This window comes from Aquarana catesbeiana, linkage group LG11, assembly GCF_042186555.1.
Source record: "Aquarana catesbeiana isolate 2022-GZ linkage group LG11, ASM4218655v1, whole genome shotgun sequence".
NCBI lineage: Eukaryota > Metazoa > Chordata > Amphibia > Anura > Ranidae > Aquarana > Aquarana catesbeiana.
The window spans coordinates 5,815,778-5,834,842 of NC_133334.1; the positions used below are offsets into that span (position 1 = coordinate 5,815,778).

General features: G+C 56.7%; 1 protein-coding gene across 1 annotated transcript in view; it reads left to right on the forward strand.

The window, feature by feature from the left end:
• COPB1 (COPI coat complex subunit beta 1) overlaps positions 1–19,065 on the forward strand; it is a gene marked incomplete at its 5' end in the record, with an annotated part of 67,742 nt that overhangs the window by 15,838 nt on the left and 32,839 nt on the right. The window contains 6 exon segments of the mRNA XM_073603968.1: positions 1,251–1,365; positions 1,677–1,769; positions 4,138–4,275; positions 5,429–5,548; positions 5,676–5,783; positions 5,868–6,014. Coding sequence (XP_073460069.1) covers positions 1,251–1,365; positions 1,677–1,769; positions 4,138–4,275; positions 5,429–5,548; positions 5,676–5,783; positions 5,868–6,014 — 721 coding nt within the window.

A 19,065-nucleotide genomic window follows, 5' to 3' on the forward strand; every position in this document is an offset into this window, starting at 1 on the left:
GTGTAGTTCTGGGCTGATTCCTCACCGTTCTCATGATCATTGAAACTCCACATGGTGAGATCCTGTATGGAGCCCCAGACCGAGGGAGATCGATCGTTATTTTGTGTTTCTTCCATTTGTGAAATAATCCCACCAACTGTTGTCACCTCTCACCAAGCTGCTTGGCGATGGTCTTGTAGTCCGTTCCAGCCTTGTGTAGATCTACAATCTTGTCCCCGACATCCTTGGACAGCTCTTTGGTCTTGGCCATGGTGGAGAGATTGGAATCTGATTGATTGCTTCTGTGGACAGGTGTCTTTTATACAGGTAACAAGCTGAGATTAGGAGCACTCCCTTTAAGAGAGAGAGAGAGTGCTCCTAATCTTGCTGATTGATAGGCGATCAAATACTTATTTCACTCATTAAAATGCAAATCAATTTATAACTTTTTTGAAATGCGTTTTTCTGGATATTTTTGTTGTTGTTTTGTCTCTCACTGTTATAATAAACCGACCAATAAAATTATAGACCGATTGTTTCTTTGTCAGTGGGGCAAATGTACAAAATCAGCAGCCGATCAAATACTTTTTCTTTCCGTCACTGTATACCGTATACAGGTGAGACATGAGAGCATCTACTAGTGATGCCTGACCCCTCCCCTCGGTGTTATATATACCATATATAGGTGAGGTGTGACTACATCTACCAGTGATGTCTGACCCCTCCCTTCAGGGTGGGGCTTCCTGTCCAGATAGATAGATATATATCTATCTCTATGACATGAGAGCATCAACCAGTATTGTCTGACCCCTCCCCTTAGGGCGGGGGTTCCTATTCTGATATATTCTGGAGGTCATATATGCCATATACAGGTGAGACTTGAGCGCATCAACTAGTGATGTCTGACCCCTCCCCTCAGGGCAGGGCTTCCTGTCCTGATATATGGGTCATAAATACCACATACAGGTGAGACAATAGTACATCTGCTAGTGATGTCTGACCCCTCCCCTTAGGGCGGAGATTCCTGTCCTGATATGTATCACACTTGCAATATACAGGTGAGATGTGAGAGCATCCACTAGAGATGTCTGACCCCTCCCCTCAGGGAGGGGCTTCCTGTATATCGATCATGTAATACATCTAATTTGTTCTAGTGAGATGTTTTGGGAAGATTGTAAGGTGTGTGATCTGCTGCAGACCAGGCAGTTGAAGAGGTCCTGTCTTGTAGTGCAATCTCTCTGAGCCTTGACACATAAACCTTATTTTTTTAGAAACTTTGAGCACCTCATCCCGGACGCCCCGGAGCTCATCCACGACTTCCTGGTGAATGAGAAGGATTCCAGCTGCAAGAGGAACGCTTTCATGATGCTGATCCATGCTGACCAGGTATGGTGCTCCTGTACTTCTCCTGCCGCTACCAGACCGTTCATTGGTCAGGGAGGAAGGAGGCGGGAACTAAAGAAATAAAAATGTCCTTGGAGTTCCATCTGTAGATATTAGATGATTGTTTTTTCCTGATATTTCTTTAAGTTGGTGGCAGGGTCTCTTTACCAGACCTGTATGGTGGCCCCTCCTGTCCCGCTGGGTACGGCAGCAATAAGCGCAGTGACAGGGGGCGGCTCACACCTTGTAGGTATTGATTGTCTGATTGTATATACAGTGAGTGTAACCTCGTCTCTGCTCCCCTCCCCCCACAGGACCGCGCTCTGGACTACCTGAGTACCTGTATAGACCAGGTCCAGACCTTCGGGGACATCCTACAGCTGGTCATCGTGGAGCTCATTTACAAGGTGGGTGAGAAACTGCCCTCTTCATTATACAGCCCGGATCTCCTCCCCCCGTCCATTCTACAGCCCGCATTTCCTCCTACCCCCGTCCATTCTACAGCCCGGATCTCCTCCTCCCCCGTCCATTCTACAGCCCGGATCTCCTCCCCCGTCCATTCTACAGCCTGCATCTCCTCCCCCGTCCATTCTACAGCCCGGATCTCCTCCTCCCCCATCCATTCTACAGCCCGGATCTCCTCCTCCCCTGTCCATTCTACAGCCCGGATCTCCTCCCCCCGTCCATTCTACAGCCCGCATTTCCTCCTACCCCCGTCCATTCTACAGCCCGGATCTCCTCCTACCCCCGTCCATTCTACAGCCCGGATCTCCTCCTCCCCCCGTCCATTCTACAGCCCGGATCTCCTCCTACCCCCGTCCATTCTACAGCCCGGATCTCCTCCTCCCCCGTCCATTCTACAGCCCAGATCTCCTCCCCCATCCATTCTACAGCCCGGATCTCCTCCTACCCCGTCCATTCTACAGCCCGGATCTCCTCCTACCCCGTCCATTCTACAGCCCGTATCTCCTACCCCCGTCCATTCTACAGCCCGGATCTCCTACCCCCGTCCATTCTACAGCCCGGATCTCCTCCTACCCCGTCCATTCTACAGCCCGGATCTCCTCCTACCCCGTCCATTCTACAGCCCGGATCTCCTCCCCCGTCCATTCTACAGCCTGCATCTCCTCCCCCGTCCATTCTACAGCCCGGATCTCCTCCTCCCCCATCCATTCTACAGCCCGGATCTCCTCCTACCCCGTCCATTCTACAGCCCGGATCTCCTCCTACCCCGTCCATTCTACAGCCCGGATCTCCTCCTACCCCGTCCATTCTACAGCCCGGATCTCCTCCTACCCCGTCCATTCTACAGCCCGGATCTCCTCCCCCGTCCATTCTACAGCCCAGATCTCCTCCTACCCCGTCCATTCTACAGCCCGGATCTCCTCCCCCGTCCATTCTACAGCCCGGATCTCCTCCCCCATCCATTCTACAGCCCGGATCTCCTCCAACCCCGTCCATTCTACAGCCTGCATCTCCTCCCCCGTCCATTCTACAGCCTGCATCTCCTCCCCCGTCCATTCTACAGCCTGCATCTCCTCCCCCGTCCATTCTACAGCCCGGATCTCCTCCTACCTTGTCCATTCTACAGCCCGGATCTCCTACCCCGTCCATTCTACAGCCTGTATCTCCTACCCCGTCCATTCTACAGCCCAGATCTCCTCCCCCATCCATTCTACAGCCCAGATCTCCTCCCCCGTCCATTCTACAGCCCAGATCTCCTCCCCCGTCCATTCTACAGCCTGTATCTCCTACCCCGTCCATTCTACAGCCCAGATCTCCTCCCCCATCCATTCTACAGCCCAGATCTCCTCCCCCGTCCATTCTACAGCCCAGATCTCCTCCTACCCCGTCCATTCTACAGCCCGGATCTCCTACCCCGTCCATTCTACAGCCTGTATCTCCTACCCCGTCCATTCTACAGCCCAGATCTCCTCCCCCATCCATTCTACAGCCCAGATCTCCTCCCCCGTCCATTCTACAGCCCCCATCTCCTCCTACCCCGTCCATTCTACAGCCCGCATCTCCTCCCCCGTCCATTCTACAGCCCGGATCTCCTCCCCCGTCCATTCTACAGCCCGCATCTCCTCCCCCGTCCATTCTACAGCCCGCATCTCCTCCCCCGTCCATTCTACAGCCCGCATCTCCTCCCCCGTCCATTCTACAGCCCGGATCTCCTCCTACCCCGTCCATTCTACAGCCTGGATCTCCTCCTACCCCGTCCATTCTACAGCCCGGATCTCCTCCTACCCCGTCCATTCTACAGCCCGGATCTCCTCCTACCCCGTCCATTCTACAGCCCGGATCTCCTCCTACCCCGTCCATTCTACAGCCCGGATCTCCTCCTACCCCGTCCATTCTACAGCCCGGATCTCCTCCTACCCCGTCCATTCTACAGCCCGGATCTCCTCCTACCCCGTCCATTCTACAGCCCGGATCTCCTCCTACCCCGTCCATTCTACAGCCCGGATCTCCTCCTACCTCGTACATTCTACTGCCCGCATCTCCTTCACCGTCCATTCTACTGCTCGCATCTCCTACCCCCTTCATTATACAGCCCAGCACTCGGTGCTCATACCGGTTGTAAAATTCCGTGAATATTGTTGGGCGGGTGAACTGATTGCTCTTTGAGTAGAAGGTATTGGGGGTGTGAAGGTACACGGGGAGTTCGTTCATAGCAAAGGCTGATGTCACTATCCACGGTTATTTCACAAAAAAAATCATTTATCTTCATCGTTTTTATTCAGGACTGACCCCCTCTCTCTTTTCCATCAGGTGTGTCATGCCAATCCCTCAGAGCGAGCCCGCTTCATCCGCTGTATCTACAACCTCCTCCAGTCCTCCAGTCCTGCTGTGAAATACGAAGCAGCCGGGACATTGGTCACTCTGTCCAGCGCTCCCACCGCTATCAAGGTAAACCCCAAATAACTACAGAGTTCAGGAGCAAGTCGGTTCCATTTTAGATATACACAGACATTTATAAGGGGGCGTTTGTGTTTCCATTAATGCTGAGCGACCTCATTTTGAAGATCTGTAAATCGCTGAATATTAATGGTTTTCCTTTTTGTTTAATAATCAGTCAATTTTTAAAACTTTAGTAAAGAAAAATTGTAAAGGGGAAATGTGAGGTGACGGGAAGACAGAAAATCTCCTTCACTTCCTGTTTTGGTGCTGCCTGTTGAGGAAACGAAGGGAAGTGAACACAGATGGCGATAAGAGATGGACTGCAATGCTCCTTCTCCGATGGATTACTCTGCAGCACAAGTGTCTCACTATAACTGTCTTTTTTGACACTTGTAGTTAGTTTCATGTTTCGGTCCGCTTCTTTTACCCCTTCCTATTGGCTCAGTCCTATGATGGCCAATTGCTTAAGACCCCTTTCACACTGAGGCAGTTTTCAGGCGTTTTAGCGCTAGAAATAAACCCTGTAAAGCACCTGAAAACCGCCTACTATTCATTACAATGATTGCTTTCACACCCGGGTGGCGTGCTTGCGGGACGTTCGGAAACGTCCTGCAAGCAGCATCTTGGGGCAGGTTGGAAATGATGTATGCAGCGCTCCTAAAACGCCCCTGCCCATTGCAAAAAAATGGGCAGCATTTCAGAAGCGCCGCAACACGGGAGTTTTTAACCCCCCTTTGGTGTTACAAGCTCCCCGCTAGCAGCCGAAAAGGGCCGCTTAAACAAGCCGCGCTAGCGTGGCTGCAGCCCCAATGTGGCTCTGGGTTGGGTGGGCTGACTCTGGGTTGGGTGGGCTGACTCTGGGTTGGGTGGGCTGACTCTGGGTTGAGTGGGCTGACTCTGGGTTGAGTGGGCTGACTCTGGGTTGGGTGGGCTGACTCTGGGTTGGGTGGGCTGACTCTGGGTTGGGTGGGCTGACTCTGGGTTGGGTGGGCTGACTCTGGGTTGGGTGGGCTGACTCTGGGTTGGGTGGGTGGGCTGACTCTGGGTTGGGTGGGCTGACTCTGGGTTGGGTGGGTGGGCTGACTCTGGGTTGGGTGGGCTGACTCTCGGGTTGGGTCGCTCCTCTGTCTCACTTGAGTCACTAGCTGTCTCTTGTCCTCAGGCTGCCGCTCAGTGCTACATCGATCTAATCATTAAGGAGAGCGACAACAATGTCAAACTTATCGTTTTGGATCGTCTGGTGGAACTGAAGGACCATCCCTCCCATGAGCGCGTCCTGCAGGTGGGTTCTCATGTTTTGTACGATGAGCATGTTGCAGTTGGAAGTCGGATTCCTAGTCTGGTTTGGTGATTACATATGTGCTGGGTGTTCAGATGGTTCAGTTTCCGCTCTTCTCTCTCTCTCCCAGGATCTGGTGATGGACATCTTGAGGGTCCTCACCACGCCGGATCTGGAGGTTCGCAAGAAAACTCTACAGCTGGCTCTGGATTTGGTGTCCTCCCGGAACGTGGAAGAGGTGGGGCCCTTCGTTGTCTGGAGAGTCTCTGGAGTGTCTTCATGGTGGTTTGGAGGTCTCATGGTTGTCCCGTTCTTTTTGTAGCTGGTGATCGTCCTGAAGAAGGAAGTCATAAAGACAAACAACGTGACGGAACACGAAGACACAGACAAGTACAGGCAGCTTCTGGTGCGCACTCTCCACTCCTGCAGCGTCAGATTCCCAGATATGGCTGCTAACGTCATCCCGGTGGTAGGTACCACATTCACAGTCCTCAGTCCCGGGTGTGGGCAGGGATGGCGCTATTTGCCTTTTTTATGTGATTAGGGGCTAAAGTGACACTGTTGCCTCATAATTAGGCTCCGTGTTCCCCAAGTTTATGTGGGGTGCAGCAGTTTCCCCCCAAAAGTTAAATCCTTGTGATATGTTGGTTTCCATCCACACTCCCCCTCCTGTGTGTCTGGATGATTGTGGTGGGGACACTGACCCTCCTGTGTGTCTGGATGATCGTGGTGGGGACACTGACCTTCCTGTGTGTCTGGATGATTGTGGTGGGGACACTGACCCTCCTGTGTGTCTGGATGATGGTGGTGGGGACACTGACCCTCCTGTGTGTCTGGATGATCGTGGTGGGGACACTGACCCTCCTGTGTGTCTGGTGGATGATCTTGGTGGGGACACCGACCCTCCTGTGTGTCTGGATGATTGTGGTGGGGACACCGACCCTCCTGTGTGTCTGGATGATCGTGGTGGGGACACCGACCCTCCTGTGTGTCTGGATGATTGTGGTGGGGACACTGACCATCCTGTGTCTGGATGATCGTGGTGGGGACACCGACCCTCCTGTGTGTCTGGATGATTGTGGTGGGGACACTGACCCTCCTGTGTCTGGATGATCGTGGTGGGAACACCGACCCTCCTGTGTGTCTGGATGATGGTGGTGGGGACACTGACCCTCCTGTGTGTCTGGATGATCATGGTGGGGACACCGACCCTCCTGTGTGTCTGGTGGATGATCTTGGTGGGGACACTGACCCTCCTGTGTGTCTGGATGATTGTGGTGGGGACACCGACCCTCCTGTGTGTCTGGATGATCGTGGTGGGGACACCGACCCTCCTGTGTGTCTGGATGATTGTGGTGGGGACACTGACCCTCCTGTGTGCCTGGATAATCGTGGTGGGGACACTGACCCTCCTGTGTGTCTGGATGATTGTGGTGGGGACACTGACCCTCCTGTGTGTCTGGTGGATGATCTTGGTGGGGACACTGACCCTCCTGTGTGTCTGGATAATCGTGGTGGGGACACTGACCCTCCTGTGTGTCTGGATAATCGTGGTGGGGACACTGACCCTCCTGTGTGTCTGGATGATTGTGGTGGGGACACTGACCCTCCTGTGTGTCTGGATGATTGTGGTGGGGACACTGACCCTCCTGTGTGTCTGGATAATCTTGGTGGGGACACTGACCCTCCTGTGTGTCTGGATGATTGTGGTGGGGACACTGACCCTCCTGTGTGTCTGGATAATTGTGGTGGGGACACCGACCCTCCTGTGTGTCTGGATGATTGTGGTGGGGACACTGACCCTCCTGTGTCTGGATGATCGTGGTGGGGACACTGACCCTCCTGTGTCTGGATGATCGTGGTGGGGACACTGACCCTCCTGTGTCTGGATGATCGTGGTGGGGACACTGACCCTCCTGTGTCTGGATGATCGTGGTGGGGACACTGACCCTCCTGTGTGTCTGGATGATCGTGGTGGGGACACCGACCCTCCTGTGTGTCTGGATGATCGTGGTGGGGACACTGACCCTCCTGTGTGTCTGGATGATCGTGGTGGGGACACTGACCCTCCTGTGTGTCTGGATGATCGTGGTGGGGACACTGACCCTCCTGTGTGTCTGGATGATCGTGGTGGGGACACTGACCTTCCTGTGTGTCTGGATGATTGTGGTGGGGACACCGACCCTCCTGTGTGTCTGGATGATCGTGGTGGGGACACCGACCCTCCTGTGTGTCTGGATGATTGTGGTGGGGACACCGACCCTCCTGTGTGTCTGGATGATTGTGGTGGGGACACCGACCCTCCTGTGTGTCTGGATGATTGTGGTGGGGACACTGACCCTCCTGTGTGTCTGGTGGATGATCTTGGTGGGGACACTGACCCTCCTGTGTGTCTGGATGAACGTGGTGGGGACACTGACCCTCCTGTGTGTCTGGATGATCGTGGTGGGGACACTGACCCTCCTGTGTGTCTGGATGAACGTGGTGGGGACACTGACCCTCCTGTGTGTCTGGATGATCGTGGTGGGGACACCGACCCTCCTGTGTGTCTGGATGATTGTGGTGGGGACACCGACCCTCCTGTGTGTCTGGATGATTGTGGTGGGGACACCGACCCTCCTGTGTGTCTGGATGATTGTGGTGGGGACACCGACCCTCCTGTGTGTCTGGTGGATGATCTTGGTGGGGACACCGACCCTCCTGTGTGTCTGGTGGATGATCTTGGTGGGGACACCGACCCTCCTGTGTCTGGATGATTGTGGTGGGGACACTGACCCTCCTGTGTGTCTGGATGATCGTGGTTGGGACACTGACCCTCCTGTGTGTCTGGATGATCGTGGTGGGGACACTGACCCTCCTGTGTGTCTGGATGATTGTGGTGGGGACACAGACCCTCCTGTGTGTCTGGATGATCGTGGTGGGGACACTGACCCTCCTGTGTCTGGATGATCGTGGTGGGGACACCGACCCTCCTGTGTGTCTGGATGATCGTGGTGGGGACACCGACCCTCCTGTGTGTCTGGATGATCGTGGTGGGGACACTGACCCTCCTGTGTCTGGATGATCGTGGTGGGGACACTGACCCTCCTGTGTGTCTGGATGATTGTGGTGGGGACACTGACCCTCCTGTGTGTCTGGATGATCGTGGTGGGGACACTGACCCTCCTGTGTGTCTGGATGATTGTGGTGGGGACACCGACCCTCCTGTGTGTCTGGATGATCGTGGTGGGGACACTGACCCTCCTGTGTGTCTGGATGATCGTGGTGGGGACACCGACCCTCCTGTGTGTCTGGATGATCGTGGTGGGGACACCGACCCTCCTGTGTGTCTGGATGATCGTGGTGGGGACACTGACCCTCCTGTGTGTCTGGATGATCGTGGTGGGGACACCGACCCTCCTGTGTGTCTGGATGATCGTGGTGGGGACACCGACCCTCCTGTGTGTCTGGATGATTGTGGTGGGGACACTGACCCTCCTGTGTGTCTGGTGGATGATCTTGGTGGGGACACTGACCCTCCTGTGTCTGGATGATTGTGGTGGGGACACCGACCCTCCTGTGTGTCTGGATGATTGTGGTGGGGACACCGACCCTCCTGTGTGTCTGGTGGATGATCTTGGTGGGGACACTGACCCTCCTGTGTCTGGATGATTGTGGTGGGGACACTGACCCTCCTGTGTGTCTGGATGATTGTGGTGGGGACACTGACCCTCCTGTGTGTCTGGATGATCGTGGTGGGGACACTGACCCTCCTGTGTGTCTGGATGATCGTGGTGGGGACACTGACCCTCCTGTGTGTCTGGATGATTGTGGTGGGGACACAGACCCTCCTGTGTGTCTGGATGATCGTGGTGGGGACACTGACCCTCCTGTGTCTGGATGATCGTGGTGGGGACACCGACCCTCCTGTGTGTCTGGATGATCGTGGTGGGGACACTGACCCTCCTGTGTGTCTGGATGATCGTGGTGGGGACACTGACCTTCCTGTGTGTCTGGATGATCGTGGTGGGGACACTGACCCTCCTGTGTGTCTGGATGATTGTGGTGGGGACACTGACCCTCCTGTGTGTCTGGATGATCGTGGTGGGGACACTGACCCTCCTGTGTGTCTGGATGATCGTGGTGGGGACACCGACCCTCCTGTGTGTCTGGATGATCGTGGTGGGGACACCGACCCTCCTGTGTGTCTGGATGATCGTGGTGGGGACACCGACCCTCCTGTGTGTCTGGATGATCGTGGTGGGGACACTGACCCTCCTGTGTCTGGATGATCGTGGTGGGGACACTGACCCTCCTGTGTGTCTGGATGATTGTGGTGGGGACACTGACCCTCCTGTGTGTCTGGATGATTGTGGTGGGGACACTGACCCTCCTGTGTGTCTGGATGATTGTGGTGGGGACACTGACCCTCCTGTGTGTCTGGATGATTGTGGTGGGGACACCGACCCTCCTGTGTGTCTGGATGATCTTGGTGGGGACACTGACCCTCCTGTGTGTCTGGATGATTGTGGTGGGGACACTGACCCTCCTGTGTGTCTGGATGATTGTGGTGGGGACACTGACCCTCCTGTGTGTCTGGATGATTGTGGTGGGGACACCGACCCTCCTGTGTGTCTGGATGATTGTGGTGGGGACACTGACCCTCCTGTGTGTCTGGATGATCGTGGTGGGGACACTGACCCTCCTGTGTGTCTGGATGATCGTGGTGGGGACACTGACCTTCCTGTGTGTCTGGATGATTGTGGTGGGGACACCGACCCTCCTGTGTGTCTGGATGATTGTGGTGGGGACACCGACCCTCCTGTGTGTCTGGATGATCGTGGTGGGGACACCGACCCTCCTGTGTGTCTGGATGATCGTGGTGGGGACACTGACCCTCCTGTGTGTCTGGTGGATGATTGTGGTGGGGACACCGACCCTCCTGTGTGTCTGGATGATTGTGGTGGGGACACTGACCCTCCTGTGTGTCTGGATGATTGTGGTGGGGACACCGACCCTCCTGTGTGTCTGGATGATTGTGGTGGGGACACCGACCCTCCTGTGTGTCTGGATGATCGTGGTGGGGACACCGACCCTCCTGTGTGTCTGGATGATCGTGGTGGGGACACTGACCCTCCTGTGTGTCTGGTGGATGATTGTGGTGGGGACACCGACCCTCCTGTGTGTCTGGATGATTGTGGTGGGGACACTGACCCTCCTGTGTGTCTGGATGATTGTGGTGGGGACACTGACCCTCCTGTGTGTCTGGATGATCGTGGTGGGGACACTGACCCTCCTGTGTGTCTGGTGGATGATTGTGGTGGGGACACCGACCCTCCTGTGTGTCTGGATGATTGTGGTGGGGACACTGACCCTCCTGTGTCTGGATGATTGTGGTGGGGACACTGACCCTCCTGTGTCTGGATGATCGTGGTGGGGACACTGACCCTCCTGTGTGTCTGGATGATCGTGGTGGGGACACTGACCCTCCTGTGTCTGGATGATTGTGGTGGGGACACTGACCCTCCTGTGTCTGGATGATTGTGGTGGGGACACTGACCCTCCTGTGTCTGGATGATTGTGGTGGGGACACTGACCCTCCTGTGAGTCTGGATGATTGTGGTGGGGACACTGACCCTCCTGTGTGTCTGGATGATTGTGGTGGGGACACCGACCCTCCTGTGTGTCTGGATGATCGTGGTGGGGACACCGACCCTCTTGTGTGTCTGGATGATCGTGGTGGGGACACCGACCCTCTTGTGTGTCTGGATGATCGTGGTGGGGACACCGACCCTCTTGTGTGTCTGGATGATCGTGGTGGGGACACTGACCCTCCTGTGTGTCTGGATGATTGTGGTGGGGACACTGACCCTCCTGTGTGTCTGGATGATCGTGGTGGGGACACTGACCCTCCTGTGTGTCTGGATGAACGTGGTGGGGACACCGACCCTCCTGTGTGTCTGGATGATCGTGGTGGGGACACTGACCCTCCTGTGTGTCTGGATGATTGTGGTGGGGACACCGACCCTCCTGTGTGTCTGGATGATCGTGGTGGGGACACTGACCCTCCTGTGTGTCTGGATGAACGTGGTGGGGGACACGACCCTCCTGTGTGTCTGGATGATCGTGGTGGGGACACTGACCCTCCTGTGTGTCTGGATGATCGTGGTGGGGACACCGACCCTCCTGTGTGTCTGGATGATCGTGGTGGGGACACTGACCCCTTCCTGTGTGTCTGGATGATCGTGGTGGGGACACTGACCCTCCTGTGTGTCTGGATGATCGTGGTGGGGACACTGACCCTCCTGTGTGTCTGGATGATCGTGGTGGGGACACCCGGACCCCTGTGTCTGGATGATCGTGGTGGGGACACTGACCCTCCTGTGTGTCTGGTGGATGATCGTGGTGGGGACACCGACCCTCCTGTGTGTCTGGATGATCGTGGTGGGGACACTGACCCTCCTGTGTGTCTGGATGATCGTGGTGGGGACACTGACCCTCCTGTGTGTCTGGATGATCGTGGTGGGGACACTGACCCTCCTGTGTGTCTGGATGATCGTGGTGGGGACACTGACCCTCCTGTGTGTCTGGATGATTGTGGTGGGGACACTGACCCTCCTGTGTGTCTGGATGATCGTGGTGGGGACACTGACCCTCCTGTGTCTGGATGATCGTGGTGGGGACACCGACCCTCCTGTGTGTCTGGATGATCGTGGTGGGGACACCGACCCTCCTGTATGTCTAGATGATCGTGGTGGGGACACTGACCCTCCTGTGTCTGGATGATCGTGGTGGGGACACTGACCCTCCTGTGTGTCTGGATGATTGTGGTGGGGACACTGACCCTCCTGTGTGTCTGGATGATTGTGGTGGGGACACTGACCCTCCTGTGTGTCTGGATGATTGTGGTGGGGACACCGACCCTCCTGTGTGTCTGGATGATCGTGGTGGGAACACCGACCCTCCTGTGTGTCTGGATGATCGTGGTGGGGACACCGACCCTCTTGTGTGTCTGGATGATCTTGGTGGGGACACTGACCCTCCTGTGTCTGGATGATTGTGGTGGGGACACTGACCCTCCTGTGTGTCTGGATGATTGTGGTGGGGACACCGACCCTCCTGTGTGTCTGGATGATCGTGGTGGGGACACTGACCCTCCTGTGTCTGGATGATCGTGGTGGGGACACCGACCCTCCTGTGTATCTGGATGATCGTGGTGGGGACACCGACCCTCCTGTGTGTCTGGATGATCGTGGTGGGGACACAGACCCTCCTGTGTGTCTGGATGATTGTGGTGGGGACACCGACCCTCCTGTGTGTCTGGATGATCGTGGTGGGGACACCGACCCTCCTGTGTGTCTGGATGATCGTGGTGGGGACACTGACCCTCCTGTGTGTCTGGTGGATGATCGTGGTGGGGACACCGACCCTCCTGTGTGTCTGGATGATCGTGGTGGGGACACTGACCCTCCTGTGTGTCTGGATGATCGTGGTGGGGACACTGACCCTCCTGTGTGTCTGGATGATCGTGGTGGGGACACCGACCCTCCTGTGTGTCTGGATGATCGTGGTGGGGACACTGACCCTCCTGTGTGTCTGGTGGATGATCGTGGTGGGGACACCGACCCTCCTGTGTGTCTGGATGATCGTGGTGGGGACACTGACCCTCCTGTGTGTCTGGATGATCGTGGTGGGGACACTGACCCTCCTGTGTGTCTGGATGATCGTGGTGGGGACACTGACCCTCCTGTGTGTCTGGATGATCGTGGTGGGGACACTGACCCTCCTGTGTGTCTGGATGATCGTGGTGGGGACACTGACCCTCCTGTGTGTCTGGATGATCGTGGTGGGGACACCGACCCTCCTGTGTGTCTGGATGATCGTGGTGGGGACACCGACCCTCCTGTGTGTCTAGATGATTGTGGTGGGGACACTGACCCTCCTGTGTCTGGATGATCGTGGTGGGGACACTGACCCTCCTGTGTGTCTGGATGATTGTGGTGGGGACACTGACCCTCCTGTGTGTCTGGATGATTGTGGTGGGGACACTGACCCTCCTGTGTGTCTGGATGATTGTGGTGGGGACACCGACCCTCCTGTGTGTCTGGATGATCGTGGTGGGGACACCGACCCTCCTGTGTGTCTGGATGATCTTGGTGGGGACACTGACCCTCCTGTGTCTGGATGATTGTGGTGGGGACACTGACCCTCCTGTGTGTCTGGATGATCGTGGTGGGGACACTGACCCTCCTGTGTGTCTGGATGATCGTGGTGGGGACACTGACCCTCCTGTGTGTCTGGATGATCGTGGTGGGGACACTGACCCTCCTGTGTCTGGATGATCGTGGTGGGGACACCGACCCTCCTGTGTATCTGGATGATCGTGGTGGGGACACCGACCCTCCTGTGTGTCTGGATGATCGTGGTGGGGACACAGACCCTCCTGTGTGTCTGGATGATTGTGGTGGGGACACTGACCCTCCTGTGTGTCTGGATGATTGTGGTGGGGACACTGACCCTCCTGTGTGTCTGGATGATCGTGGTGGGGACACTGACCCTCCTGTGTGTCTGGATGATCGTGGTGGGGACACTGACCCTCCTGTGTGTCTGGATGATCGTGGTGGGGACACTGACCCTCCTGTGTCTGGATGATCGTGGTGGGGACACCGACCCTCCTGTGTATCTGGATGATCGTGGTGGGGACACCGACCCTCCTGTGTGTCTGGATGATCGTGGTGGGGACACAGACCCTCCTGTGTGTCTGGATGATTGTGGTGGGGACACTGACCCTCCTGTGTGTCTGGATGATTGTGGTGGGGACACTGACCCTCCTGTGTGTCTGGATGATCGTGGTGGGGACACTGACCCTCCTGTGTGTCTGGATGATTGTGGTGGGGACACTGACCCTCCTGTGTGTCTGGATGATTGTGGTGGGGACACTGACCCTCCTGTGTGTCTGGATGATCGTGGTGGGGACACTGACCCTCCTGTGTGTCTGGATGATCGTGGTGGGGACACTGACCCTCCTGTGTGTCTGGATGATCGTGGTGGGGACACTGACCCTCCTGTGTGTCTGGATGATTGTGGTGGGGACACAGACCCTCCTGTGTGTCTGGATGATCGTGGTGGGGACACTGACCCTCCTGTGTGTCTGGATGATCGTGGTGGGGACACTGACCCTCCTGTGTCTGGATGATCGTGGTGGGGACACTGACCCTCCTGTGTGTCTGGATGATTGTGGTGGGGACACTGACCCTCCTGTGTGTCTGGATGATTGTGGTGGGGACACTGACCCTCCTGTGTGTCTGGATGATTGTGGTGGGGACACCGACCCTCCTGTGTGTCTGGATGATCGTGGTGGGGACACCGACCCTCTTGTGTGTCTGGATGATCTTGGTGGGGACACTGACCCTCCTGTGTCTGGATGATTGTGGTGGGGACACTGACCCTCCTGTGTGTCTGGATGATCGTGGTGGGGACACTGACCCTCCTGTGTGTCTGGATGATTGTGGTGGGGACACAGACCCTCCTGTGTGTCTGGATGATCGTGGTGGGGACACTGACCTTCCTGTGTGTCTGGATGATCGTGGTGGGGACACTGACCTTCCTGTGTGTCTGGATGATCGTGGTGGGGACACCGACCCTCCTGTGTGTCTGGATGATCGTGGTGGGGACACCGACCCTCCTGTGTGTCTGGATGATCGTGGTGGGGACACCGACCCTCCTGTGTGTCTGGATGATTGTGGTGGGGACACTGACCCTCCTGTGTGTCTGGATGATCGTGGTGGGGACACTGACCCTCCTGTGTGTCTGGATGATCGTGGTGGGGACACCGACCCTCCTGTGTGTCTGGTGGATGATCTTGGTGGGGACACTGACCCTCCTGTGTGTCTGGATGATCGTGGTGGGGACACTGACCCTCCTGTGTGTCTGGATGATCGTGGTGGGGACACCGACCCTCCTGTGTGTCTGGATGATCGTGATGGGGACACTGACCCTCCTGTGTGTCTGGATGATCTTGGTGGGGACACTGACCCTCCTGTGTGTCTGGATGATCGTGGTGGGGACACTGACCCTCCTGTGTGTCTGGATGATCGTGGTGGGGACACTGACCCTCCTGTGTGTCTGGATGATCGTGGTGGGGACACCGACCCTCCTGTGTGTCTGGATGATCGTGGTGGGGACACTGACCTTCCTGTGTCTGGATGATCGTGGTGGGGACACCGACCCTCCTGTGTCTGGATGATCGTGGTGGGGACACCGACCCTCCTGTGTGTCTGGATGATCGTGGTGGGGACACTGACCCTCCTGTGTGTCTGGATGATCGTGGTGGGGACACTGACCCTCCTGTGTGTCTGGATGATCGTGGTGGGGACACTGACCCTCCTGTGTGTCTGGATGATTGTGGTGGGGACACTGACCCTCCTGTGTGTCTGGATGATCGTGGTGGGGACACTGACCCTCCTGTGTGTCTGGATGATCGTGGTGGGGACACTGACCCTCCTGTGTGTCTGGATGATCGTGGTGGGGACACCGACCCTCCTGTGTGTCTGGATGATCGTGGTGGGGACACTGACCTTCCTGTGTGTCTGGATGATTGTGGTGGGGACACCGACCCTCCTGTGTGTCTGGATGATCGTGGTGGGGACACCGACCCTCCTGTGTGTCTGGATGATCGTGGTGGGGACACCGACCCTCCTGTGTGTCTGGATGATTGTGGTGGGGACACCGACCCTCCTGTGTGTCTGGTGGATGATCTTGGTGGGGACACTGACCCTCCTGTGTGTCTGGTGGATGATGGTGGTGGGGACACTGACCCTCCTGTGTGTCTGGTGGATGATGGTGGTGGGGACACTGACCCTCCTGGGTGTCTGGATGATCGTGGTGGGGACACTGACCCTCCTGTGTCTGGATGATCGTGGTGGGGATACTGACCCTCCTGTGTGTCTGGATGATTGTGGTGGGGACACCGACCCTCCTGTGTGTCTGGATGATTGTGGTGGGGACACTGACCCTCCTGTGTGTCTGGATGATCGTGGTGGGGACACTGACCCTCCTGTGTGTCTGGATGATTGTGGTGGGGACACCGACCCTCCTGTGTGTCTGGATGATTGTGGTGGGGACACTGACCCTCCTGTGTCTGGATGATTGTGGTGGGGACACCGACCCTCCTGTGTGTCTGGATGATCGTGGTGGGGACACTGACCCTCCTGTGTGTCTGGATGATTGTGGTGGGGACACTGACCCTCCTGTGTGTCTGGATGATCGTGGTGGGGACACTGACCCTCCTGTGTGTCTGGATGATTGTGGTGGGGACACAGACCCTCCTGTGTGTCTGGATGATTGTGGTGGGGACACTGACCCTCGTGTGTGTCTGGATGATCGTGGTGGGGACAACGACCCTCGTGTGTGTCTGGATGATCGTGGTGGGGACACAGACCCTCGTGTGTGTCTGGATGATCGTGGTGGGGACACCGACCCTCCTGTGTGTCTGGATGATCGTGGTGGGGACACCGACCCTCCTGTGTGTCTGGATGATCGTGGTGGGGACACCGACCCTCCTGTGTGTCTGGATGATTGTGGTGGGGACACTGACCCTCGTGTTTGTCTGGATGATCGTGGTGGGGACACTGACCCTCGTGTGTGTCTGGATGATCGTGGTGGGGACAACGACCCTCGTGTGTGTCTGGATGATCGTGGTGGGGACACCGACCCTCCTGTGTGTCTGGATGATCGTGGTGGGGACACCGACCCTCCTGTGTGTCTGGATGATCGTGGTGGGGACACCGACCCTCCTGTGTGTCTGGATGATCGTGGTGGGGACACTGACCCTCCTGTGTGTCTGGATGATCGTGGTGGGGACACCGACCCTCCTGTGTGTCTGGATGATCGTGGTGGGGACACTGACCCTCCTGTGTGTCTGGATGATCGTGGTGGGGACACTGACCCTCCTGTGTGTCTGGATGATCGTGGTGGGGACACTGACCCTCCTGTGTGTCTGGATGATCGTGGTGGGGACACTGACCTTCCTGTGTGTCTGGATGATTGTGGTGGGGACACCGACCCTCCTGTGTGTCTGGATGATCGTGGTGGGGACACCGACCCTCCTGTGTGTCTGGATGATTGTGGTGGGGACACCGACCCTCCTGTGTGTCTGGATGATTGTGGTGGGGACACTGACCCTCCTGTGTGTCTGGTGGATGATCTTGGTGGGGACACTGACCCTCCTGTGTGTCTGGATGAACGTGGTGGGGACACTGACCCTCCTGTGTGTCTGGATGATCGTGGTGGGGACACTGACCCTCCTGTGTGTCTGGATGAACGTGGTGGGGACACTGACCCTCCTGTGTGTCTGGATGATCGTGGTGGGGACACCGACCCTCCTGTGTGTCTGGATGATTGTGGTGGGGACACCGACCCTCCTGTGTGTCTGGATGATTGTGGTGGGGACACCGACCCTCCTGTGTGTCTGGATGATTGTGGTGGGGACACCGACCCTCCTGTGTGTCTGGTGGATGATCTTGGTGGGGACACCGACCCTCCTGTGTGTCTGGTGGATGATCTTGGTGGGGACACCGACCCTCCTGTGTCTGGATGATTGTGGTGGGGACACTGACCCTCCTGTGTGTCTGGATGATCGTGGTTGGGACACTGACCCTCCTGTGTGTCTGGATGATCGTGGTGGGGACACTGACCCTCCTGTGTGTCTGGATGATTGTGGTGGGGACACAGACCCTCCTGTGTGTCTGGATGATCGTGGTGGGGACACTGACCCTCCTGTGTCTGGATGATCGTGGTGGGGACACCGACCCTCCTGTGTGTCTGGATGATCGTGGTGGGGACACCGACCCTCCTGTGTGTCTGGATGATCGTGGTGGGGACACTGACCCTCCTGTGTCTGGATGATCGTGGTGGGGACACTGACCCTCCTGTGTGTCTGGATGATTGTGGTGGGGACACTGACCCTCCTGTGTGTCTGGATGATCGTGGTGGGGACACTGACCCTCCTGTGTGTCTGGATGATTGTGGTGGGGACACCGACCCTCCTGTGTGTCTGGATGATCGTGGTGGGGACACTGACCCTCCTGTGTGTCTGGATGATCGTGGTGGGGACACCGACCCTCCTGTGTGTCTGGATGATCGTGGTGGGGACACCGACCCTCCTGTGTGTCTGGATGATCGTGGTGGGGACACTGACCCTCCTGTGTGTCTGGATGATCGTGGTGGGGACACCGACCCTCCTGTGTGTCTGGATGATCGTGGTGGGGACACCGACCCTCCTGTGTGTCTGGATGATTGTGGTGGGGACACTGACCCTCCTGTGTGTCTGGTGGATGATCTTGGTGGGGACACTGACCCTCCTGTGTCTGGATGATTGTGGTGGGGACACCGACCCTCCTGTGTGTCTGGATGATTGTGGTGGGGACACCGACCCTCCTGTGTGTCTGGTGGATGATCTTGGTGGGGACACTGACCCTCCTGTGTCTGGATGATTGTGGTGGGGACACTGACCCTCCTGTGTGTCTGGATGATTGTGGTGG